Source organism: Penicillium odoratum (assembly GCF_028828045.1).
Source record: "Penicillium odoratum strain IBT 22623 chromosome Unknown utg000006l_segment0_segment0, whole genome shotgun sequence".
NCBI lineage: Eukaryota > Fungi > Ascomycota > Eurotiomycetes > Eurotiales > Aspergillaceae > Penicillium > Penicillium odoratum.
In genome coordinates, this window is record NW_026643148.1 from 1,304,173 (window position 1) to 1,325,470 (window position 21,298).

The 21,298-nt window shown below is 49.4% G+C and overlaps 8 protein-coding genes across 8 annotated transcripts; 3 read left to right on the forward strand and 5 right to left on the reverse strand.

Annotated features, from left to right (window-relative positions):
• Nucleotides 1-277: 277 nt before the first annotated feature.
• On the reverse strand, nucleotides 278-3,753 carry N7520_008936 (putative DUF814 domain protein; the record flags this gene model as incomplete). The annotated part of the gene is made up of 4 exons (XM_057142870.1): nucleotides 278-1,901; nucleotides 1,952-3,531; nucleotides 3,600-3,668; nucleotides 3,721-3,753. The coding sequence occupies 4 exons, from the start codon at nucleotides 3,751-3,753 to the stop codon at nucleotides 278-280; spliced, it is 3,306 nt and encodes a 1,101-aa protein (XP_056992158.1).
• Nucleotides 3,754-4,254: 501 nt separating this feature from the next.
• On the reverse strand, nucleotides 4,255-4,927 carry N7520_008937 (coatomer subunit zeta; the record flags this gene model as incomplete). The annotated part of the gene is made up of 2 exons (XM_057142871.1): nucleotides 4,255-4,495; nucleotides 4,563-4,927. The coding sequence occupies 2 exons, from the start codon at nucleotides 4,925-4,927 to the stop codon at nucleotides 4,255-4,257; spliced, it is 606 nt and encodes a 201-aa protein (XP_056992159.1).
• A 554-nt stretch (nucleotides 4,928-5,481) lies between these two features.
• Nucleotides 5,482-7,438, reverse strand: N7520_008938 (uncharacterized protein; the record flags this gene model as incomplete). The annotated part of the gene is made up of 2 exons (XM_057142872.1): nucleotides 5,482-6,734; nucleotides 6,790-7,438. 2 exons carry the CDS (start codon nucleotides 7,436-7,438, stop codon nucleotides 5,482-5,484), a joined length of 1,902 nt encoding a protein of 633 aa, XP_056992160.1.
• Nucleotides 7,439-8,250: 812 nt separating this feature from the next.
• On the forward strand, nucleotides 8,251-8,709 carry N7520_008939 (60S ribosomal protein eL30; the record flags this gene model as incomplete). The annotated part of the gene is made up of 3 exons (XM_057142873.1): nucleotides 8,251-8,293; nucleotides 8,363-8,557; nucleotides 8,617-8,709. Exons 1-3 carry the CDS (start codon nucleotides 8,261-8,263, stop codon nucleotides 8,707-8,709), a joined length of 321 nt encoding a protein of 106 aa, XP_056992161.1. The 5' UTR covers nucleotides 8,251-8,260.
• A 390-nt stretch (nucleotides 8,710-9,099) lies between these two features.
• Nucleotides 9,100-10,189, forward strand: N7520_008940 (60S ribosomal protein uL16; the record flags this gene model as incomplete). The annotated part of the gene is made up of 3 exons (XM_057142874.1): nucleotides 9,100-9,219; nucleotides 9,481-9,656; nucleotides 9,736-10,189. Exons 1-3 carry the CDS (start codon nucleotides 9,175-9,177, stop codon nucleotides 10,187-10,189), a joined length of 675 nt encoding a protein of 224 aa, XP_056992162.1. The 5' UTR covers nucleotides 9,100-9,174.
• Nucleotides 10,190-10,694: 505 nt separating this feature from the next.
• N7520_008941 (uncharacterized protein) lies at nucleotides 10,695-11,095 on the reverse strand (the record flags this gene model as incomplete). Its single annotated transcript, XM_057142875.1, has 3 exons — nucleotides 10,695-10,744; nucleotides 10,803-10,941; nucleotides 11,006-11,095. 3 exons carry the CDS (start codon nucleotides 11,093-11,095, stop codon nucleotides 10,695-10,697), a joined length of 279 nt encoding a protein of 92 aa, XP_056992163.1.
• A 1,331-nt stretch (nucleotides 11,096-12,426) lies between these two features.
• On the reverse strand, nucleotides 12,427-12,759 carry N7520_008942 (uncharacterized protein; the record flags this gene model as incomplete). Its single annotated transcript, XM_057142876.1, has 1 exon — nucleotides 12,427-12,759. One exon carries the CDS (start codon nucleotides 12,757-12,759, stop codon nucleotides 12,427-12,429), a length of 333 nt encoding a protein of 110 aa, XP_056992164.1.
• A 5,604-nt stretch (nucleotides 12,760-18,363) lies between these two features.
• On the forward strand, nucleotides 18,364-20,304 carry N7520_008943 (putative serine/threonine protein kinase; the record flags this gene model as incomplete). Its single annotated transcript, XM_057142877.1, has 1 exon — nucleotides 18,364-20,304. The coding sequence occupies one exon, from the start codon at nucleotides 18,364-18,366 to the stop codon at nucleotides 20,302-20,304; it is 1,941 nt and encodes a 646-aa protein (XP_056992165.1).
• Nucleotides 20,305-21,298: the final 994 nt, after the last annotated feature.

A 21,298-nucleotide genomic window follows, 5' to 3' on the forward strand; every position in this document is an offset into this window, starting at 1 on the left:
CCCATGTAAAAACCTCGTATCATAAATGTTTAGTCTGCAAAATGGACATTTCTAGACGTAGCTTACGTATTAGCTTGTACTAGAGCTGAATTAAATATGCACAGGTATCTTGGAACGCTCTATGTATGTACACTGTACCCCGCATTGCGCATGATTTAACCCTAACCCAGGACGGCTGCAGACAAAGCCCATGAAAATGTAGATGTATTTATATGTACGTACCAAGTTCACTGGGATAAATCTAGCTCGAGCCTCTCTAGCCATCCATGTATGTTATTTATTTCTTCTTCCCACCTTTGCCGCCCTTTCCACCACCTTTACCACCACCTCCTTTGCCCTTACCCTTATCACCACCGCCAGCACCAGCACTGCCAGCAGTCATGATGCGCACCTTGCCCACAGGCATGGTGTTAATGACCTCAGTATCCTTCCACCCCTTAATCAATTCTCCCTCTCGCGAGCGAAGGCGCTCTGCATCAACACGAGGAATCCCCACATCCTCGGCATGATCCTTCTTAACTTTGCCCGTAGTAGTTTCAGAGATCCAGCGACCGATGATCTCCTTGACAGCCTTGCCCTTTTTTACAGAACCAGGCTGCAGCTTGATCTTGTATTTGTGCTTTCCTAGAGCGCTCCAGGGTGCGCAAACCGGGATAGCAGCCAGAATCTCATCATGTGGAGTTGGGGTGCCGACTAGGGCTGGGATCCAGCTCAGATCCGCCGCCTCAGCAGCAGCAGTGTCTTCATTGTAATCATCGCCACCCTCGGTGAACTGGGCTTGTCGCTTTTGCTCGGCGGCGGCGGCTCGTTCGTGCTGTGCGCGTCTTCGCTGTAAGTGTGCTTCGGATTCCCGTTCGCGCTGGGCTTTGGCTTCTGCCGCTTGGGCTGCCTTAGCAGTTTTGCCCTTTCCGGCACCGAGAAGACGGAGAGCGAGTTCACGTTCATCATCATCTTGGTGGGCATATTTCGCTGCTGCTCGCTTCTCCTTTGCTCGCTTTCCACGAGTTGGCGCAATCCGGGTTGGCGCGGGTTCAGCTTGGCCTGGTCGATCGATGGGCTTGCCCTGTCGCAAGGTACGTCGCTCACGGATTGTAAGCTTCTCGTCTTCCTCTGCAGGAGCCTCCTCGTGGGCGTTAGAGGCGGTCTGTTCTTCTGGTTCTTCTAACTCTTCTGCTTCCTCGGCAATTTGATCCTGGTCAACCTCGGTCTTGACCTCAGACTCTGGCTCCTCATCCTTTGTACTCTCATCTTCAGAGTCCGACTCACTCTCGGGTTCGGCAGGTTCTTCTGCTTTGGCGACAGAAAGTTCAGAGTCACCTCGTTGGAGAGGGTTTCTGGTGGCTCCATTGGCATCGTTGTCATCTTCCTCTTCGTCTGACACGTTTTCTTCTTTCTCTGCATCATCCACAGTCTCCGTTTGATCGTCCTTCTCGGGAGACTCTGGGGTGTTAGAGGGCTGATCTTCCGATTCTTGAGGCTCTGTGGTCTGAATCTCGGTCGCCTCAAAATTTATCTTGTGGTTTTTCAGACTCTCTTTGCTTATCTGGAACAAGATGGCAAACCCAAGCACCAGCTGTGATGGTGCCAAGAAGTTCTTCTCACCCTTGATGTCGAAAACACCCGTAGCCAACATTCCAGCACCGGACTGAGACATCTTCGAAACCTGGCTCGCGTGCGCCCAATACGCAGACATGATAGCCTTGGATTCCCATGATGACGAAGTTGCAACGCAAAGATTGCCTGCTTGGGAAAGTGTACTTGGAGGAATAGGAGCATTTGGATTTCCGAGGCGGTTCTTAACCACGAATGGTAATGCGCCATCCAAGTCGGCGTGGATGAAGATATCGCCCTTGCTCAAATACCGCCGGTAAAGCAATTCACTCTGCATAATATCCCGGGCGCTATCCAGTTCATTAGCAAAAACCACAAACAAAAAAGGTATAAAACATACCCAAGAACGAGGTAGCCTTCGGAAGAAATGAAGAAAACAAACTTCTCGAACCAGAATGGCTCTCGAGCCTGTCGCAGAACCTGCTTCTCCTGCTTCAGATTCTTCTTGAGGTCGGCTGTCACTTTCTTCTCGTGACTCTTGAGGGCTTTGGTAGAAGACTGGACGGTTCTCTGTTGCTTCTCCGATGCTTGCTTCTTCTGATCATAGTATTGCGAAGCATTTGCCCAAGGGGTAAGACCTAGATCAATATCGATCGACAGCATTTTCGAAGCAACATCCTTCCGCTTTTGGTTCTCTCGTTCTTCGGCATCCGATTCAGAATCAGAATCGTTGCTCGATTCAGGATCCTCTTCTTCCTCTTCTTCGTCACCTTCGCCCAACAATAAAGTGACGGTGTTCTCGTACAGCTTGAGAGGTAACTTAATAGTCTTAGCAACAGGGTTTCCTCGGCCTTGTTCCATCTCAATTAGCCGCGCAATCTCACCCCAATCCATTCCCTGGGCCACCAAGCCATTTACAGCGTCCATTGCTTCTTGGACGCGATACACGTTGTCTTCAATGGCAGCAGCCTTGCGGATATGGAGCTCCTGCGCATCCTTCAAAGCATCGATACGCTTTCGATGCTCATCTCGTACGGCATCCAGCTTCCGCTTGGCCGTCTGCTCTCGCTCAGTGAGTCGGGATTCGAGTCGCTGCGATTCCAGAGACGAGAAATACTCATCAACAGTCGCATTGAAACGTTCGAATTGCAAGATCTTCACTCCCGGCTTATCTGCGAATTGCTGTGGCTTGAACGGGTGGAAGTCTTCATACAAAAGACCCGGGGTCTTCGATCCATTTTCGCCATCCGTTTGTGCCGATAGTCGCTCGTCCTCCTTGGCAATAATATAGCCTGCGTGACTCTCGCCAATATCAAAGCTCTTCGAGACCCTCTCAGCTTCATCCAGAACCTCCCGCACTTGCTGGAGTATATCCGGACTGGCTAGAGCCTGGTCAAGCGGGGTCGCAGCATCAAGCCCCACCACCGCAAAGGCATGATCCAGCAGCAACGGTGGGAACTCGGGGAACCCGTTGGAAAGAGATTTGCGCAGCATGTCTGCATTCTTCTTTTTTGTCTTCTTGGGTGCATTGCCCTCTTGGGCAAACAAAGCCTGCGCCTTCTCTATCGTCTCCGTGATCCGGCTCGACGTGATCTCCGGAACTCCAGCATAATTCTGCTTATTGGTGACATTATACTTGATACCAAGCTTTGCCTCTTCTCCCTCAGTCGCATTGACCTGTCGAAATAGCGAGATGATGGTGTGCTCGCGATCAGTTACGATGATGTTGCCGCCCGCGAAGAATTCGAAGAACATGTGGTATGCGCCATCGCTGAAGGAGATGTCAATGACTCGGTCCGTACCAATCTGAGTGACACTTGTAACGCGACGTGATTTGAGGAACTTTCGCAGTCGTGTTACGAAGGGCGAGGGGGTGGTGGCTGCTGTGCGGGAGTAATGTGTGATATGAGTGCGGAAGCCAGAGTCGACGATGAGTTGACGGCGGTGGTCTGGTTTGGCAAATTTGAAAAGAAAGATGCGCTAGTTACCCCAGAGTTCATGTAAGTACTTCGGCCTATTGTCATTCCGTGGTCAGGGATTGAACATACCGAAGACAGGTCGTAAATGTTAGACACCCGGAGGCTGACCAGCTCCGCAGCCAGCTCCTGGGTGATGACCTGAGACTCATCAGTGATTTGTTTATTTCCAAAGACAGATCTGAACAGTTACCTTGACGTCTAGCGACGAGAATCTCTGCTTCATTGCGGCTGTAGGGAGTTGTAGAGAAAGGAATTTTCGACCGTGACGTATGCGGGGCAGGAACCAGAAGCCGGGCTCTAGATTAGGCAAAACCACCCAGTTCTATAGCTTTCTACGGAGATATTGTTATTTCTATAACTCAGCTACGCTACTTCTCAATAGAAGGAGTTATTGTTGGATTTGTCTTTGTCATTGTAGTCATCAGCGCTTTCAGCCATTGGGAATATTAGCTCAAGCCATAACGGCCGAGATCACACGCGACGGAATGAGGCTTGCTTTTGCAGGATGCAGAACGGAAATAAAAGCATGCAAAAGATCTATGGTATCCTACATCCCAACAACAGACGAGTGGCAACAGTAAATAAAAAAAACCGTATCACGCCAGGGCCAGCCAGGGAAAAAAAGGGTAAAGAAGGGGAAGGCCAGGCAGTTCAATACTCTACCTGCACCTTACAACCCTGAAAAAAAAAGGTATTTGAAAAGAAACAAGCGGCGCTCTGCCCTCTACATTTGTCGCAACCCTTCGGCCAGACGCCGTTTTCCAAACTCCCAGGCATTCATCAGACCTTGCTCTGTAAGGTCGATGCTCTTCATATTCGGCGCATCGGCAGCCGGGGCACGGCTAACTCGCGAAGCAACCATGACGGGGTCGGTCTCCAGAATGATACCATCGTCGATAATCTCGTCGATGGCAAGGGAGACAAGGTCGTAGTTCTCAACAATTGTACGCTTGTCAGTGGCACCCCTGTCAAGACTGTATGAGCTCTATAGTCCATTGAACAATCGGCTTCCAAATTTCGGATTAAACTCACTTGAATAAGATTCCGAGAGCATCACGCAGCGACAGAACCACATTGTAAAGCAAAACCTCGTTCTCATCGGCACTTCCCACCACGTAGAGCATCACGTCGCTCTCCATCTTGAACACCACGATGCGGTTGTCGTATAGTATCACGTCACTGGTGGACTTATTGGTCTTCTCAAGGAGACCCTTCTCAAATGCCCGCTGCTCCTTGAGAGTGGGGTAAGGGTTTGCACCAGGGTAATTGGTCGAGTTGGGAGCTGCGCCGGCTGGGGGATGAGGTGCCGAGTAGTATTTGGCGAAAATTCGAGATCCATCGTCAGCGGACATGACGAGAACCGCATTGACGGAAAATAGTGACAAAGGACCAGGCATTTTGTCTGCTTTTTTGTTTCTTGAGAGGTGCAATGTGTGAGTGATGTGCTTGTTGATGCGTGGAGGAGCCAATCTGGCCGCAGGCGGATACGCACTAAAGTTCTTCCGTGGGTAGTCCAGCACAGTACAACTGCAGTTCATCATGACTTCCAAGCTGTTTTAATCTGAATGTTTCACTTCGAGGATATTATCAGGTCTAAGAGCTACACTGAAAACTTGGTACGGTATCAAATTTGTCTCTTTTGGTGTAATCCATTTACCTGTTGGGCGCAATATCCGAACATTTGATCTATGGTACATATACTCTCTTGGGTGCTCCATGTTTAGGAAAGCTTACCGCATCTATTTCCATGTCCTCTTTCTCCTATGTAAAGTCGTTCAAGCATCACTCATACAAAAAAAACTTCAAATTAAGCAAGAGATCACACTTATTATCCTGGCCAGCCGTGACATGGGTCGCATTATGTGCATCACATAAGGGGGTATGATAAATATGGTAGACAGTTCCGATATCACATCAAATCATCGAGTTCCAGCAGAAAAACAAAGACCAGCTAAGGCTGGGTCTGCTCCTCTGGGTTGGCTTTGCCAAACCACGGAATCCAGCTCGCGCGGTTCGCCCTCTTGCGGGCAGCCTCCTCTTCCTCGAGCTTGGCTGCATCGCTCACAAGACGCAGGGGTCGCAGTTTGTTCTGCGTCATAACAGCTCCAGTATAGTTGGTCATGCCGCTGCTAGACCTGGGAGGGCTTGAGGTTGCTGCATCACTGGTAATGCTTGTGGAGCTGCTGCGTCCGGCACGTTCTGGTTGGCTGGACATAGATGGGGCACGGCTCATACTAGATACGTAGCTCGGAGCCCCTGAAAACATGCTCTGGCGCGACCCAGGCCCCATGCTTGTAGGGCTAATTGGGCCGCCGGAGTTTCGTCCACGGTACATCTGACTCACAACGGAAGCAGCACTTGGGTCGACCTGCTCAGAGCGGGCGCGACGATGACCTGCCCTCATTGACTGGGTGCGAATGGGAATGCTGGGCGCGGTTTCTGGGTTCTCGTTTACGTGGGTATTCGGGAAAGAAGGCGGAGGCATCATGCTGGTCGGACGAGATCGGGGTTGGGGCTTTGGGGGAGGAGTTGGGCCCGAAACCACGGACTTGGCCCGCTGCAAGAGCGTCTGACCTGCTTGCTGATCCTTCTCGAGGGGAGTGGGAGGCAGATCCTTTTCACTGCTGCTTGCCTTATCGCTCTTGGGTTCATCGTCATCGTTTCGGTCCAAAACGTGCTCGAAACCGTCATGCTGTAGGACACGGCTAATTATCCGCTCAATGTAAAGGGTTAAGGCTTTGTTCTGGTCCTTGAGGTTCTTGAGCTCTCCGTCAGCCTTGTGGTTCGAGTCTCCTTCGACTGCTTCTTCATCCACGGATTCGAGCTCGTCAGCCAACGAGCCTAACCCGCCACTGGAACTCTTTCCAGGGTGGACATCCCGCATAAAGTCGCCCTTAGTGAAATCTCCGGCGAGCGTCTTTTCACTGAGGAGGAGTTGATAGCTTTCGTTGTCTTCCATAAGACGTGCATTAGCCATGCGAGCATCCAAAAGCTCCTTCTCCAACTCGCGCTGCTGGCCCCCACCTTTATTTTCCATCTCCACAAGCTTAATCTGTGACTCGGCCAATTCCAGGCGCAATGACTCGATTAACTTATCTTTCTGGAGGAGAAGGTTGGAGTTATTGCGGGAGGGGCTGCGCTCGAGTTGAGAGGAGGGGGCAAATTGAGCATCCAGGTCTGGCGAGGCTCGGTTGCGGAAACTTGCTGCAAAAAGTATTAGTCTTACTATGCTGCAAATATCGGCTACATCAGATCTTACAAGATCGTGAGACTTGGTGGCGGTCACCTTCAGCATTGATGCGCATATCTTTCTGCGCCACCGCTTCCTTCAGACGCTGGATGGTGGCCAGCAACTCTTCTTCCCGGCTCGTCTGTTGCTCCTTCTCCTGCAGCATCGCATTCCGCTCCTGTTCATGATTCTGTTCCAGATCCCGGATCTGACGACCTTGATCCCGGATCTCGCTGCTCAGAGTCTCAATCCGAGTATCTCGCTCATGGGCTTGGTCTTCTAGTTTGCTCTGTTCGCTGATCGCTTCATCCAAGCGCATTTGCAGAACACCAAGTTGTTTTTGATACTGTTCGGAGGCCGTCTCGGCTTTCTGCAGTTGCTCTCTCAGGTCCTCGATGAGGGCCGCATTTTGGGCCCGCGCTTCCTCTTCAGATGGGTCGTTGGAAATTCGTGGGACGTTCGACATGCTCAGATTGGATCGACCGGGTTTTCTTGCAGCAGCACGGGCGGAAACGGGGGTCGAGTTTCTTAAGGAGGGGGAACGGTTGTGGCCATTAGTTGTAGCGCTGGGTGAGCGTGCATGTCCTCGTGTGGTGGACCCGTTGGCTGGGTGCGGATCTGCGGGCGATGATTTGCTGGAACTGCCGGGGGTTCCAGGCTTTCGAGGCGTTGCTGACATCGTGCAGGGACCCAAGGCCCAGAATCTAGGCAGTTTATATAAGGGGGGAAATGGTTTTTGCAGCCAAATCAGACAAATAGACGGTCGGTCTGGTCAGAATGAATGTAAAGAGTTGTGTAAGATGTATCAATGGAGAGCGGTCAAAAACGGGTGGATCTGGTGGAGATGAGTTGGTTTGTATGGAACGAGGAATGTAAGACTGTCAAAAGTTGATTGCCTGCCACATGGCTGATGGAAGCCAAAGAAGCACTGAAGACAGCTCTGTCTGAGCGCAGACTGGAATGTTGCCAGTAGAGAATTGGGAGTACCGATTGCAGGAGGCCTTGGAACTTTTTTTGGGGGGTGGTAGGAATGCGGGTGGAGTCCCCTTACTCTGGTATCTAAAAATACCAAATAACAAAGTGGGTGTACTGGAGGCTGGGGTACAATGGCGAAAGAAGATATGTATAACGGAAATCTTAGCTTTGAAGAGATGAAAGAAGCAATAAGGGAAAAATAGATACAGGTTACCCTGAGATATAAACAATAAATCGGGGGGATTTGGGCTGCAAGTATGTATTATTACGGAGATTACAGGATGAAAAGGGTGAAACAGACACCTTGTTGCCTTGGACACCGTCTAATTCCGTTTTAATCTACTGACGTACACCGCCCAAATTTTCTCACCGCCGGGTCGGATTAACTATATATCCGTCTACACCCTAATGGATTGGTTTCGACCCAAACGGGACATGTTCTTCATCAACGATCACGCCGGAGCGCATCCTCAATCCCATTCCTACCTCTCTTTTTGAAAGTCTGTAAAGATCTTCAAGCGCAACGATGGCCCCCAAGTCTAAGAAGGGTTCCGACAATGTGAGTCCTGCTACAATGATTCCGTCCCAGACATGGCGGTGGTCATCAAAAGCCTAACAATCAGTATAGGTCAACTCCAAGCTCGCCTTGGTGATGAAGTCTGGTAAGGTCACTCTGGGTGCTACTTCTTGCATGAAGACTCTGCGCTCTGGTAAGGCCAAGCTGGTCATTATCGCTGCCAACACTCCTCCTCTGCGCAAGAGTGAGCTCGAGTACTACGCCATGCTGGCCAAGACCCCTGTTCACCACTTCTCGGGTAATAACGTAAGTTTGCACAGGCAAATGATTTGCCTTGCCTACAGCAATTCTAACGGCCTGAACAGATTGAGCTCGGTACCGCCTGCGGTAAGCTCTTCCGTTGCTCCACCATGGCTATCCTCGATGCTGGTGACTCGGACATCCTTGCAACCCAGTAAACGGGTTGCCTTGGGGCAATTGGTGATGGTAGATGTTGGGTTGGGAGTATGTGCGGTGACCACTTAATTGGAGGATCCACAGCGCATATGGAAACATGATTATGAATTATGATCCCTAGCACCAAAAGCAAACCAGGCAGCTACTAAGCCAGTTGACGTGATTTCTGATTTCCAACCCGTATAGATAGACCCCATAAACCAGCTATCGTTATCGGGGAATGAATGCCCGTAATGCTCAGTAAGCAGATTGTAGTGAGCCAGGAAAAGTGGATACCTCGGAGGGTTATGTGATTGGTCCGCTACTAGGGCTTAGGGCATTATTGCCACCATCGCTGCTTGGAAATCAAACAATCCCGTGACCCGCCGGCCACTTTCTTCTTTTCCCTTTCGGCCCCTCGACACCAACCGACACCCAACTATCCCCAGTTCGCAGGAAGTGCAGTCCGCCTATTTCCAGCATTCAAGATGGCCCGTCGTCCCGCGAGATGTTACCGCTACTGCAAGAACAAGGTGCGTTGCCGATTTTCGATCTCTTGAATTTTGTGTGCGGAAGCTCGGTTGTGGGGGAATACTTGAGGCACCATGATCGCAACGGAGGACGAACCACGACGTTGAGATTCTGGTGACTGGCTTCAGATTCCTGGGAATTCTACACGTCCAAGGAGAAAGAAAAAAACCTTTTCGCAGATTTGGAGACGAAATTTGAAGATGGGCACATGAAGTCACGGCTCGGCAAGTTCTATCGCTAACATCCTTTTCTTCTCCATACAGCCCTACCCTAAGTCCCGGTTCAACCGTGGTGTTCCCGACCCCAAGATTCGTATCTTCGATCTCGGTCGTAAGAAGGCCAACGTGGACGACTTCCCCACCTGTGTCCACCTGGTCTCCAACGAGTACGAGCAGCTGTCCTCCGAGGCTCTCGAGGCCGCCCGTATTTGTGCCAACAAGTACGTTTCTCCCTGCAACGTCCGATCGACGATCCGATTTCCCTCGACCTTCCCAGATTCTAACATTTTCGCCTTTTAGGTACCTCGTCAAGATCGCCGGTAAGGAAGGCTTCCACCTGCGCGTCCGTGTGCACCCCTTCCACGTCGTCCGTATCAACAAGATGTTGTCTTGCGCTGGTGCCGATCGTCTGCAGACTGGTATGCGTGGTGCCTTCGGTAAGCCCCAGGGTGTTGTTGCCCGTGTGAACATTGGCCAGGTCATCCTGTCCGTCCGCACCCGTGACGCCAACCAGGCTACTGCCATCGAGGCCCTCCGCCGCTCCATGTACAAGTTCCCCGGTCGCCAAAAGATCATTGTCTCCAAGAACTGGGGTTTCACTCCCGTTCGCCGTGAGGACTACGTCCAGATGCGCAACGAGGGCAAGCTCAAGCAGGATGGTGCTTACGTTCAGTTCCTGACTGGCCACGGCCAGATCGCCCAGAACATGCGCCGTTTCCCCACTGCCTACGAGAACCTGTCTCAGGAGGCTTAGATGGTTATGGGTTGATTCAGAATACGAATTTCAAGAACGAAAAAATTATTTCCCGACCTTTTAACCTTCTTCCTGTTCTTCCTGTCACCTAGCTTGATATCTCGTGTCTTGTGCAATCGCAATGGAGTTCTTCCATGGGTCTACTCGATCTTTTCCCTTGTAGTTTCCCGTAGCTTTCATAATGCATGGTTCGGAAATTACGGCACATCCGCTCCTGAACCATGGCGTGATCCCGCAATTATGTCAGTACAGCTGTTACGCCTGTTCTCAGGATTGTTGATCTACCAGGTGTATAGGTCTTTTAGAGCCTCACTTTATCGCAGATGGCCCACTGTGCAAGACTTTCCTTTCTCCTGGTGCGGCCATATGAAATCGCCTCTGGGCAGATCCATTGTATAAGCTTACGGGTGATACTATCAACCCTACAGTAAGAGCCCATCAAATCCCGAAATATGTATTATCATTGAAATTATTACGGCATTAGATAATTTATACAGCTCCCCACTTAGGCATCTGCATCATCTCCACAACGTTCCTGGTGTAATTTTTTCGCCTCTACAAATGACACAACATCAGCTCCACTCTACATGACTCAAAGCTATACGAAACATACCTTCCAAGTCTGCCGGCTCACAGGCATCCTTGATACAAAGAGCAAGCGTATTTTTGAAGGGTACACTGGGGCAGGTACAGACACTATCGAACTGTGACGTGCAACCAGCCACTCCGGCGGCCTCATTAAGGCATCGGTTCTTATAACAGATCCGTCAGTCAGCATATGCATGTTGGACGTTGCTGTTATCTTGGTAGGCTCACAAGGCAAACACTGGGGCTATCATCTACCTTCTCGGCAACGGCGAAGAAGGCAAGGAATGTAGCCAGAGGAACGAAGATAGAGAGCTTCATGTTGGTTTTGGGGGTATTGATGTATTTAAAATATAATGGTAAACGAGGACTTTTTTGATGCAAGATGATCAGGATATTTCAAAGAAGGTTTGTATGGAGGGTTCAGGTTGACCATTATATCTTTGATCTTTGGTGGTGGTTCACATTCCATGCAAGGTTGAGGTGGTATTGGGGAGATAAACGTTGGTACCGGGGTGACGGCCGGCATGAGATCAAATCTTGTATGGAATGCGGGCACTCTGATCGGAGGTATAGGATTGGAGTTAAAGACAATGATCTTCCAGATTGTGGACTTTTTCTCTGCCACCATCGTCATATCATGCAGGGTATGCTGATAGGGCTATTATCTGAACATGTAGGTGGTGACTGTGGGCTCTAGAATCAACGACTGCTCTATCTACTATAGGGCCAGAACATTCTACCCTTGTTTTTGTTATCATTGACTATTGGTTCTGCAGCTGCTATACTTACACTCATCCTATGTAAAAGATCGCATGTTGTCGCAATTTTGAGTCATGCCACAATTGAGCCATATTTAAAGTCACCTATTTTCTATTTGTTCATGAGTAAAATTGCATCGTCTCAGCTTCAGCGAGGAAATGGGCCGGATCGGAGCAGGATTGCTGGCAAGCTACAGCCACTGTAGTTGTTGACGGTTCGGTCTGCTGTGGTTAGGGCAGAATGTCACTAACCCGATTTGGGGGTTCAACCCTCGCATCGAGGTGTCACCAATATCAAACTCTTCAAATGTAACGAAGATCAAACAACTCTACGAGCTCAATAATTCTAACAGAGCAGATCAATCAGTTTCTCAAGTGGAGTGTTCATGGGGGAAAATATGATTCTTCAGAAAAGTTGTAAATTCAATTTCCACATCTACCATACAAAATTTCACGATATATATCTAGTCAAGCAGCATTAGTGTAGATCGGCGCAGCGAAGAACTTCAGCAAGGCTTCTCCAACCTATATGTCGTGATACAGTATTTGAATTATTTTGCACAAACCTAGGCACAGACTTCACAATTAATTAGTTTCAACATCGATTTGACTAAATACATTCACGAAGCATTGTACTCCCGTGCTAACAGGGGCATCTATACATGTAGGTTCTGATGGCCGCTGAGCCAAGTAAGCAACATCAAGCCTCACCCGCCGAGAAGATCGGGACAAAATCTAGCTCAGAACTTCGCGTGTCTCTCGGATACCAGTCTTGGGTTATGATCATCCAATCCAATTGCGCTTCATTGTGGTGTTGTCCTCCTGTTCATCCCCCGAGGTATCAGGCGAGGTATGAGACGAGGCAACAGCCAGACCGGAAGCCCTTTGCCGCTATGGGATATTCAGCGCTGGCCATTGGATCGGTTGGAGTCGATAAAGTTTGTCCGCTGTCAACATGTCCGCTACTTTTCCCACGCAGGCTTCTATTTCAGATCTGATGAGGATCACAGCGCCCTTCATGTTCGGGGTTTCAAACTTCATGGCACCTAGGTCAATAAAATCTGGGCTCATCTGTATTCCGTGTTCAAAGGATGAGTCTCCATCCAGTACCATGGAGTGCGCGAAGGATGCGTCGATGGCATCTTGAGGAGCCGCAACCAATCCGACCAAAACAATGCGTGCCAATCCACGCACATTGATACCGACCTGATATTTTATTGGCATCTATACCCCATGGACTGCCGGAAGCCATGTGATGTCTCGCTACCAGATAACTGACGGTAGACCAATGGGACTTCCCTCGACGTGGCTCAGCGGCAACAAACACCGCCCCACGAGTATGGCAGGCGCGGTGTGTGTGGTCTAGGGATGTTGCTCAGGGCATTATTATCATCCGCAATTAGCCCGTATGGGGCGCGTCGACAGCAAAAATCGATTATTGGGGGGTCGGTGAGTCCGCGGAAGCAAGCATGGCGAGTTGGTATGCCTGAAGGATGTACAGGATGGCTAGCCTGACTTCGACCCATCTCAAGCATCGGCATGCAAAGATTGCCGCTAGCTTAGAAAAAATCCTTCTCTCTCGCTAGATCGCGTAAAATTGGTTGCAGAGACACCGGATGTACAGGTGGAACAAGATGAAATGCATACTGGAGATTTTGATCCTAGTATTAGTCGATGAAAGAGCTGCCTTATCACCAAAAGAAACTATTGTTCCCAAGTCGCTTGAACGAAGAGCTGGAAGCGTTGAGATATGTATGTGTCCAAGTAGGCTGATTGGAGACTCGCAATGCAGCATTGGAGTTAGGATAGCTGGGCCGTAGGTGAGAGCCTCAGGTATCAGGTAACAACATCTGAGTTGAGGGGGCACCAAAAAGTTTTCTGAGCTTCTATTGATGATATAACACTCCTGTCAGACGCCATGAATTCCGAAAGAGTCTCATCTCTTTTGATACACGACGACTTGATATGGCCGGGTCAGGATTATCTAGTAGGCTACCGTTGGACAATCGTTGGTGATCCACGTCGCTGCGAGTGAGACCGGCATGGATTATATTGGCTCAGTGCTTGAGTTGAAAGTAAGATTATAATGATACAACGTTAGAATACAATAGGGTCCGGCATTAAGCATACAATAGCGTTCACCTTTGATGTTAGAAGTAGAAGACTCAATAATCACCTTCACCAGAGATATCCTCTAGACAAGACCAGTTATAGAAGAGGCTGTCATATCAGAAGTGAAAGTAAGGAATACTCATACAAAGAGTTCTACCTGAGGGCATGGTTTAATCAATGGTGCTGTTGATATCTGACAGAAATGACTTCATATGTAACATTCTCTAGACCTCGGAGTACCGCCCACATTAAGATTTAGAACGAAACCATCCTGATATACATCATTTATGTGCATGTAGCACCACTTTCAGACCGACCTTAATGGCATAATCTGCAACGGGTCGTATTGTCACAAAAGCAAATATGCAGAGCGGCATACCCCGGACTTGGGAATGTTGACCTCGGGATCACCAGCCTCGCTGGTAAGATGATATCAATATGATGAATATCCCCGCACCTCGGAATCCCAACCATCAGGCGCTTTGTCCGAGATCGGATTATGCGATTCCATGCAACCCAGATGCCCTACGTGTCAATGGAGAATGTCATGTATGCATATCGATAGTCCGTGGCAACCAAGAATGATGGACGCATTCGGCCTTAAAGAGGGTCATTGCTCGGCCCAACTACATAACGAATACTGATTGGAGGATAAGTATCCAATAGTGTGAATGAAGCGGGCAGAAAATTGATCGAAAAAAGCCAATTTTCCATGTTTTCTTTTGTCTACTAGCAGGTCAGACTAGAATCCGGGGTGACTTTTTTCCAGTTGACTGGTACGATAGGTGAAACGCTATTCATTTCCCATGCCTGGCGCCATTCTCGAGCAGGGTTAGTTCTAAATTGTGGTGGGCACCGTAAATTCAATGTGGAACAAATACGCACTAGTTAATTAGCACTCACCCTGGCACTATGATGGGTGGGAGATAATTGTGATAAGGATTGGAAGGTGATCTCATTATTATCTCAAGTCGCAGATTGTGTACATGACGCCTCCATCAATCTGCAGAGTTTCGGGATTTCCCCCAACCCAGAGGGCTAACAACAGGGCCATGATAGACCAGTACACCAGTGGTTACCCGCACACCAACCTCCCTTTGGAAATCAAACTATGAAGCCGCCCGAAGATGACTTTGGAATGACGATCGTGCGGGGTAAAGATGATACTCAAAATTTAGTGATAACAGTGTCCATGGTCGGATATTCCTAATCTCACGCAAATATCTTATCATAGAGATCCATGGTTCAATTTGAAGACTAAGGGATTTTAAGGTGTAAAGACTACCGGACCTCGGGTGCAGAAGGGAACAAGTTGACCCGCAGATAAGAATTAGTTCTCAATTCTACACTTAACTGTAATCCTTATCCTTACATTCCATCCAATGGCGTTTGATAATCTGATCTGTACATTTGGATACTCGGAAGTACGAAGGTTTTTCTGATTACTCCAAACTCAGTTGATACAGACAGTCGGTCGCATTGCATTTCTCGGCGCATGTTTATTGCTTGTAAGTCAGGGACTGTCCGTGCATAGGTGATACTGGTCCAACGTTACGACACACACTTGCTGCAGACGATGGGAGAAATCAAGAGCTGAGCCGTGCACGACTACATTGTCTATCATATATTATCGGATGTCATCATGCACGCAGCCCCATGTAGCATCTAACCGCTCCCGTCGATGGACGCATGGACGCATATGATTTGCCCGAAAACAATAACTCCAAGCGATCCTAAAGTCAAAAAAAAAATATCTGATGGCGTTTGGGGAAAGTATCGCGTGATGTAAAAACACGTCATGCGCAATTCCAGTCGTGCCACTTGGACTCGATGGGCTGCAAGGTTTTGTCCTTGCAGCGAAGCGGTCAGTTTAAGTGCCTACACCGCTGTCGGGATCAAGACCCGTGGTAGATGTAGCTTGGTGTGTGTCTGAGACCAGCATATTGTGTGTAGTGTACTCATTTTTCTGTGTACTGTGTACATGCGGTCTACTTTTTTCTTTCTTGTATTTTGCACCATTCGGATCGTTCCCCCTCCCTCCCGATTATACATTACGTGTCTGTGTTTTGGAAGCTCCACCTAAATCGAGATCAGCATGACCTCCCCTGATTGACCCTCCCCGCAATACACCCACCCAAGTTATCTGCCACATCTCTTGTCTCAAAAATCCCGCGCGCCAAAGTCTCAACGTGGTGTCCCAGAATAGGAAGTCCGGGTGGGGACCCTGGGTGCACGCGGAAATGTCCATGTTTGAACACGTATGGATATACGGAGTACCAGACACAAGGAATAGGACCAAGGACCTTGCCAGGATTATGGGCGCGTAGTTACAGAGTAGCAGTTTTAGAACATGCATGAGCACGGTTATGGGGGCCGGCGAGAAAAGAATTACCTAAAGAGGAACTGATGCATGGCTAAATTCAGCCCCCCCTTTGGTCAATTCCCCCTTGACTTTTTGTACTCCGTACCTGCGGAAGTAGTAACCAGGTCCAACCTAACCTTCAAGGCCCAACAGGCCCCGGCAAAGAGACTCCGGGGCCTGCAGTAGGGAGTGGGTGGGTCGCCAATGAAAGCCCATCACGCCATCACTTATCCATGGCGTCATGCACACTGGAAATAGTGCATGTTTGGGCGGTCCATGATTGGCGGTTGCCCCAGACTCCGCTGCGGATTGCGACACATGCAGTTTAGTGCGCCACCTTGATCCGCCCTCGGCCGCGAATAGTGTAGCCTGCCCAGGTGGCTCGGCCTTTCTGACCCTCCCTCCGGGGCTGCCTCAGTCTTTCTCGCCCTGCCTCCTAACGCTGAGGAAAACACAACGACCATTCTGGACTGCAGGTCCCAATTCATGGGAATGAGAGTTTGGAACCTTGGGTCGACTTTGTATCTCGGGTCCGTTTGAGTTGTGTCTGTCGATCACGTATGGGGAATTGGAGTGGATTACTGTAGATTCATTAGTTGAAGATAAGGGGGAAGGAAATTGACTCCGTCCCGATAGATAATGGCAATCTTCGTTGACAATGAAGCTCGTCATTTTGTGTAATTCCAGGGTCTGCCATTTCTCCCAAGGGTGGGAATGTCTAGAAGGTTCATGAACATGGACGATTCTGGATTGCGTGGCGTTTGAGTGATACCGGGTCCCGTAAATAACAAGGAATAGTTTCAACGAAAGCGGGAGATGACTATGGGGGAAGAAAGAAAGGGAAGGGGCGGTGCAGATCACACGAGGGAAACCCGTTATTACAGTAATAGTACGGTCATAGAGGGTACCCCGTGATGACTAGTTATCCCCATAGTACCCGAAAGTACCGCGTGTATGAGGAACTGACTTTTGACCCACTTTTTGTGACTAACTACCAAATGACTCCTTCTCCTCCTTAGTTCTCCTTCAGTACTTTCCCCTACTTGTCTTCATCTTCGTTCTTTCTCTTCTCTTACGTTTCTCCATCAACACCTTCCCGCTCCTATCTTCTCTCATCCCCCATCCTCTTTCGGGCCTGCACTCGATCTTCGGCGATACCCTACTGTACCTCAATTCGCTGTAAGCCATCACGACAAGGAGTGCTACCCTATCTACCTTCCTATCTACCTTCCATCGGTCCCATCCTATTTGACCGAACTATAACCCGAGTCTTCTACGTGACTCAAACTTGCAACAGTTGTGCCTGGTGATCGTCCAAGTCAACCGTTACATACCATACCGACTTCCATTCGCCCCCCCGTCTTCGTCCTTGTTCAACGACCACGAAGACGTCCTTGCGCGAATTTCTTTTCATACCTGCCTTGTGTGAACAGAGCTTACTGAGCGACTGAGAGTTCCTATTATTTCGGGAACCTGGCATTGAGCACTCCGTCTCTTCCGGACCCCCTGGATTTGAAGGCTGCTCCGTTACCCAGGATCCCAAATACCTCACTTCGGACCCTTGGATTCACATTCTAGCTTCCTTCAGCTGGGACTTGAATTCGAAGACCGACTTGGATTTCTTGGTTTCGATCAATCTATCCTCAATCGCCCATCTTTGCCCAACCGGTCCACTCATGACTCATTAATCTCAACTTCAATCATCAAAGTCCCGGCCGCTCCCGACCTTGAACCCGGTGTTCACAGGCTTCTTTTGCTTTACGTCTTTTTTTCAATCACGATATTACGCAGCGTTATCTCAAATCTTTCAAACCGATTTCCCTAGGACCTCTCGGACTTAGGCCTCATCGACTTCAAACAACTCAACTTAAACACACTCTTTGCACCGTTTCACCTCCTTCGCCACCTTTAACAACGAAAACGAACTACAAATGAGCACATAACGGTCTCTACACCATTTCCTTAATCGTCCATACTCCATTGTTTGGGTTCATTCAGCTGCGCCTTGCGCCATACTATCATTTTGCTTTCCTTGTCATCAATCTTGTTTCATCGGTATATCATTACGACCCTTTAACCGATTCGGAACATCCCTCATCAACCTTGTTCTTTGCTCCGTCTCGTTGGTCTTGTCCATTCAGATCACCGGCTTGATTCTTTCTTCTCTTCTTGAAACTTAAACATTTCAATAGCCTGGTTGCTGTTCCCTGTCACGTTCGGACCCGCCTTTCCACACGTGCACTTCTTCCGAGTGATTCATAGACTGTTATTGTCGTTGAAGCCTACGTCACTTGTGTTTTGCATCTTTCATCTCATCTCACTACCTTTCCCCTTTTTTCTCATTTCACATCACCATGCTCACAGAAATGGATTCCTTCAAGAGCAAGTTCGTGAAGGGCCAAATCTTGGATGGTCGCTTCCGAACAGTTGCTCCACTGAACCACGGGTCGTTCGGGTTTGTTTACCTTTGCAAAGACACTCAAACTGACCAGGATGTTGCCATCAAGTGTCTGGCAAAGAGTGCCTCTTCTGATTCTTCGGAACCTTTCCCCATGGACGATCGCTTTGAGGAGCTGGAGTGTCATCGTCTCTTTGGCTACCACCCCAACTTGGTCAACTTGGTCCATTCCTTCGAAACTGAATCGCACATGTACTTGGTCTTGGAGTACTGCCCCAATGGTGACCTTTACGAAGCCATTCGTGTAGGCCGTGGTCCCTTGGAGACTGAGCATGTGCGTGACTTCATGCTGCAGTTTGTCGATGCGATTGCCTTTATGCACAGCAAGGGTCTCTACCATCGAGATATCAAGCCTGAGAACATCTTCCTCATGGCTGATGGATCCATGAAGCTTGGTGACTTTGGTCTTGCGACCCGAGACTCCTGGTCTTATGAGTCCTCTGTGGGTAGCGACCGCTATATGGCCCCTGAGCAGTACGATCCGTCCAGCTCGGGCTACTCTCCTGCTCAGGCTGACATCTGGTCTGTGGGAATTTGTCTGTTGAATATTTTGTTCCAGCGCAACCCCTTCTCGACCCCTACGGTTACCGACGTGCTATTCTTGGACTATGTTCGCGACCATCAGTCATTGTTCGACGTCTTTCCCAACATGTCTCAGGACACCTACGAGATCCTGGTCCACTCGTTAGCCTTGGATCCGGAGAAGCGCTCTTTGTCAAAGCTGCGAGAGGCCATCGTCCGTGCGGTTTCGTTCACCACCGACGATGAGACTTTGGATGAGTTCTGCACCGAGGATCGTTATGAGATTGTCACCGCCAGTGCCAACCGCGAGCCCCTGCGCACTCCGTCCATCCAGACCCCTCATGTCAACCATAGTGACTCATTCCCCTGGGCCAAGCTTTTGCACTCGAGTCCCCAGCAAGCTACTCGTCAGCTCTCTGCCATTCCCGACAACGAGAGCTACACTGAGGATCTTTTCCCTGCATCCGAGGCCGCGGGCACTTCATGGTTCTCTACCCGTGATACAACATCGCTGGCCTCTGTCATCGGCTCTGCTATGAGCGAGTCATTTAGCTCGCTTCACATTCCCCAGCAGAAGCGCCCTACTCTTGCTCGTTCTGACCCAGTTCCCATCACCGGATCCCTCCCCAGCCATGTGACCAAGCCTTTGCCGTCTTTGGCCATGGTCTTTGGCAAGAAGAATTCCGAAGATCAGATCTCCAAGAGCTGGAGTGATCTTTGGGATGAGGAGGAGTCAGAGAACGAAGATCATGTCTTCCAGCAGCGCCGTGAGCAGAACTCTCGCAGCTGGAGCCATGAAAGCCAGGATACCCGCCAGCCGGATAACCTGTCAGGACTGCGCGAGCTGGACTCCGCCGTTCCCATTGACCAACCCCACACCCCACTCCCTCCATCGAGTGCCCCCCACGCTATCCGAGCCAACTCCCTTGAGGTCGGCAGCGATGCTGGCACTTCGAGCAGCACACCTCGTCCCATCCCCCGCCAATTGTCGCCTAAGAAGTCCAATCTCGACAAGTGGTCTGAGTTGGGTGACAAGCGCCGCAACTGCAAGACTCGTGAGCCTTTCGATCCTCAGCGTGCCACAAATAATTGGCGACGTGACTGGGGCCTTGGTTCTTCTGGTTTTGACCATGCTGCCAGACCTAAGCGTGAGTCACCTCAGCCCGATCGCCGTCGCCAACTTTTCCTCGCAAAGGACTGGCGCCGTGACGATGCGCATGCTCCCAAGGGATCGCCCCGCAAGATCACCTCTTACGATGGCAGCCTCGATGAAGACCTTGATCTAGTGGGCGGGTGGCATGACCTACATCTGTAGCATATTTCATTGCTCGCCACTTTGGTTCCTTTGTGTCTATTTTTTTCTTTTCCGCCGTCCTTGCGTCCTGTTTGCCCGTTTGATTCAGTTGGAAAAAAAGTTCGAAAAAACCCTTACCAACTATACATTAATGTTGTTTTCTGTTTCTTGTTCTGCACGTCTTGCTTGATTTGAGGTTTTGTTTGCTGATGATCGTCACCTGTCCCTCAATTTGCTAAAGTATATGCTCGCCCAGGCGCATACTTCGGCACTGCTCTCAACCATCATCCTTGTTCTTTTTTTCTTACCTATGTACTATATGGAGTTGGAGCAGCAGAAGGCAGGTGGCGGCATCACGCACCAAAAAGACTAGAAGGCGGGGTTGGAATTCATTTGGGGTAGGATTTTTTTGCGCATTCGGACAAAAGCGACTCGGAAACTAAAAGGACAGAATTGTGGAGGATCTCAATGGCAGCAAGGGAGACCAACTACCTATCTTGGCTCTCACTGCAGGTTCAAACACGACCGTTTTCTCTTTTGACAGATATATCGTACGAGCTATAGGTCATAGGAAAAATTGATCACCATCCGTGAAGACATCTTTCCACAGTAGACATTAATTTTTAGTTATTACCTGGCTTGTAGCTATTACACAGCGCATGAGTGCAGGGATATCCCGGCTGCAGTAGAAACGTCGGTGTAGCTGCAGTTCAAGCTTTTTCTTGGCAAGGTTGAGCCTGATATGCCTGGTGTGCCTGATTTAGACCATCCCTGACCTTGGCAGTGGATCACGAAGTGGAGTAGGTCAATGCGGTATCTCATGCCTGATGCATTTGCAGTTTGCAGTCTGCATTTCGTGATGCCCAAAGCATATGTGAGCTTAATTTAATTTTTATCTGATGTGAATTGGTTTTTATGTGAAGTAATCATAGCAATCCTATATGTGTATATCCCGTCATAATGAACATCATATCTACCATTGAGGATCTCGAGGACCCTTTCCAACTCAGTGGAG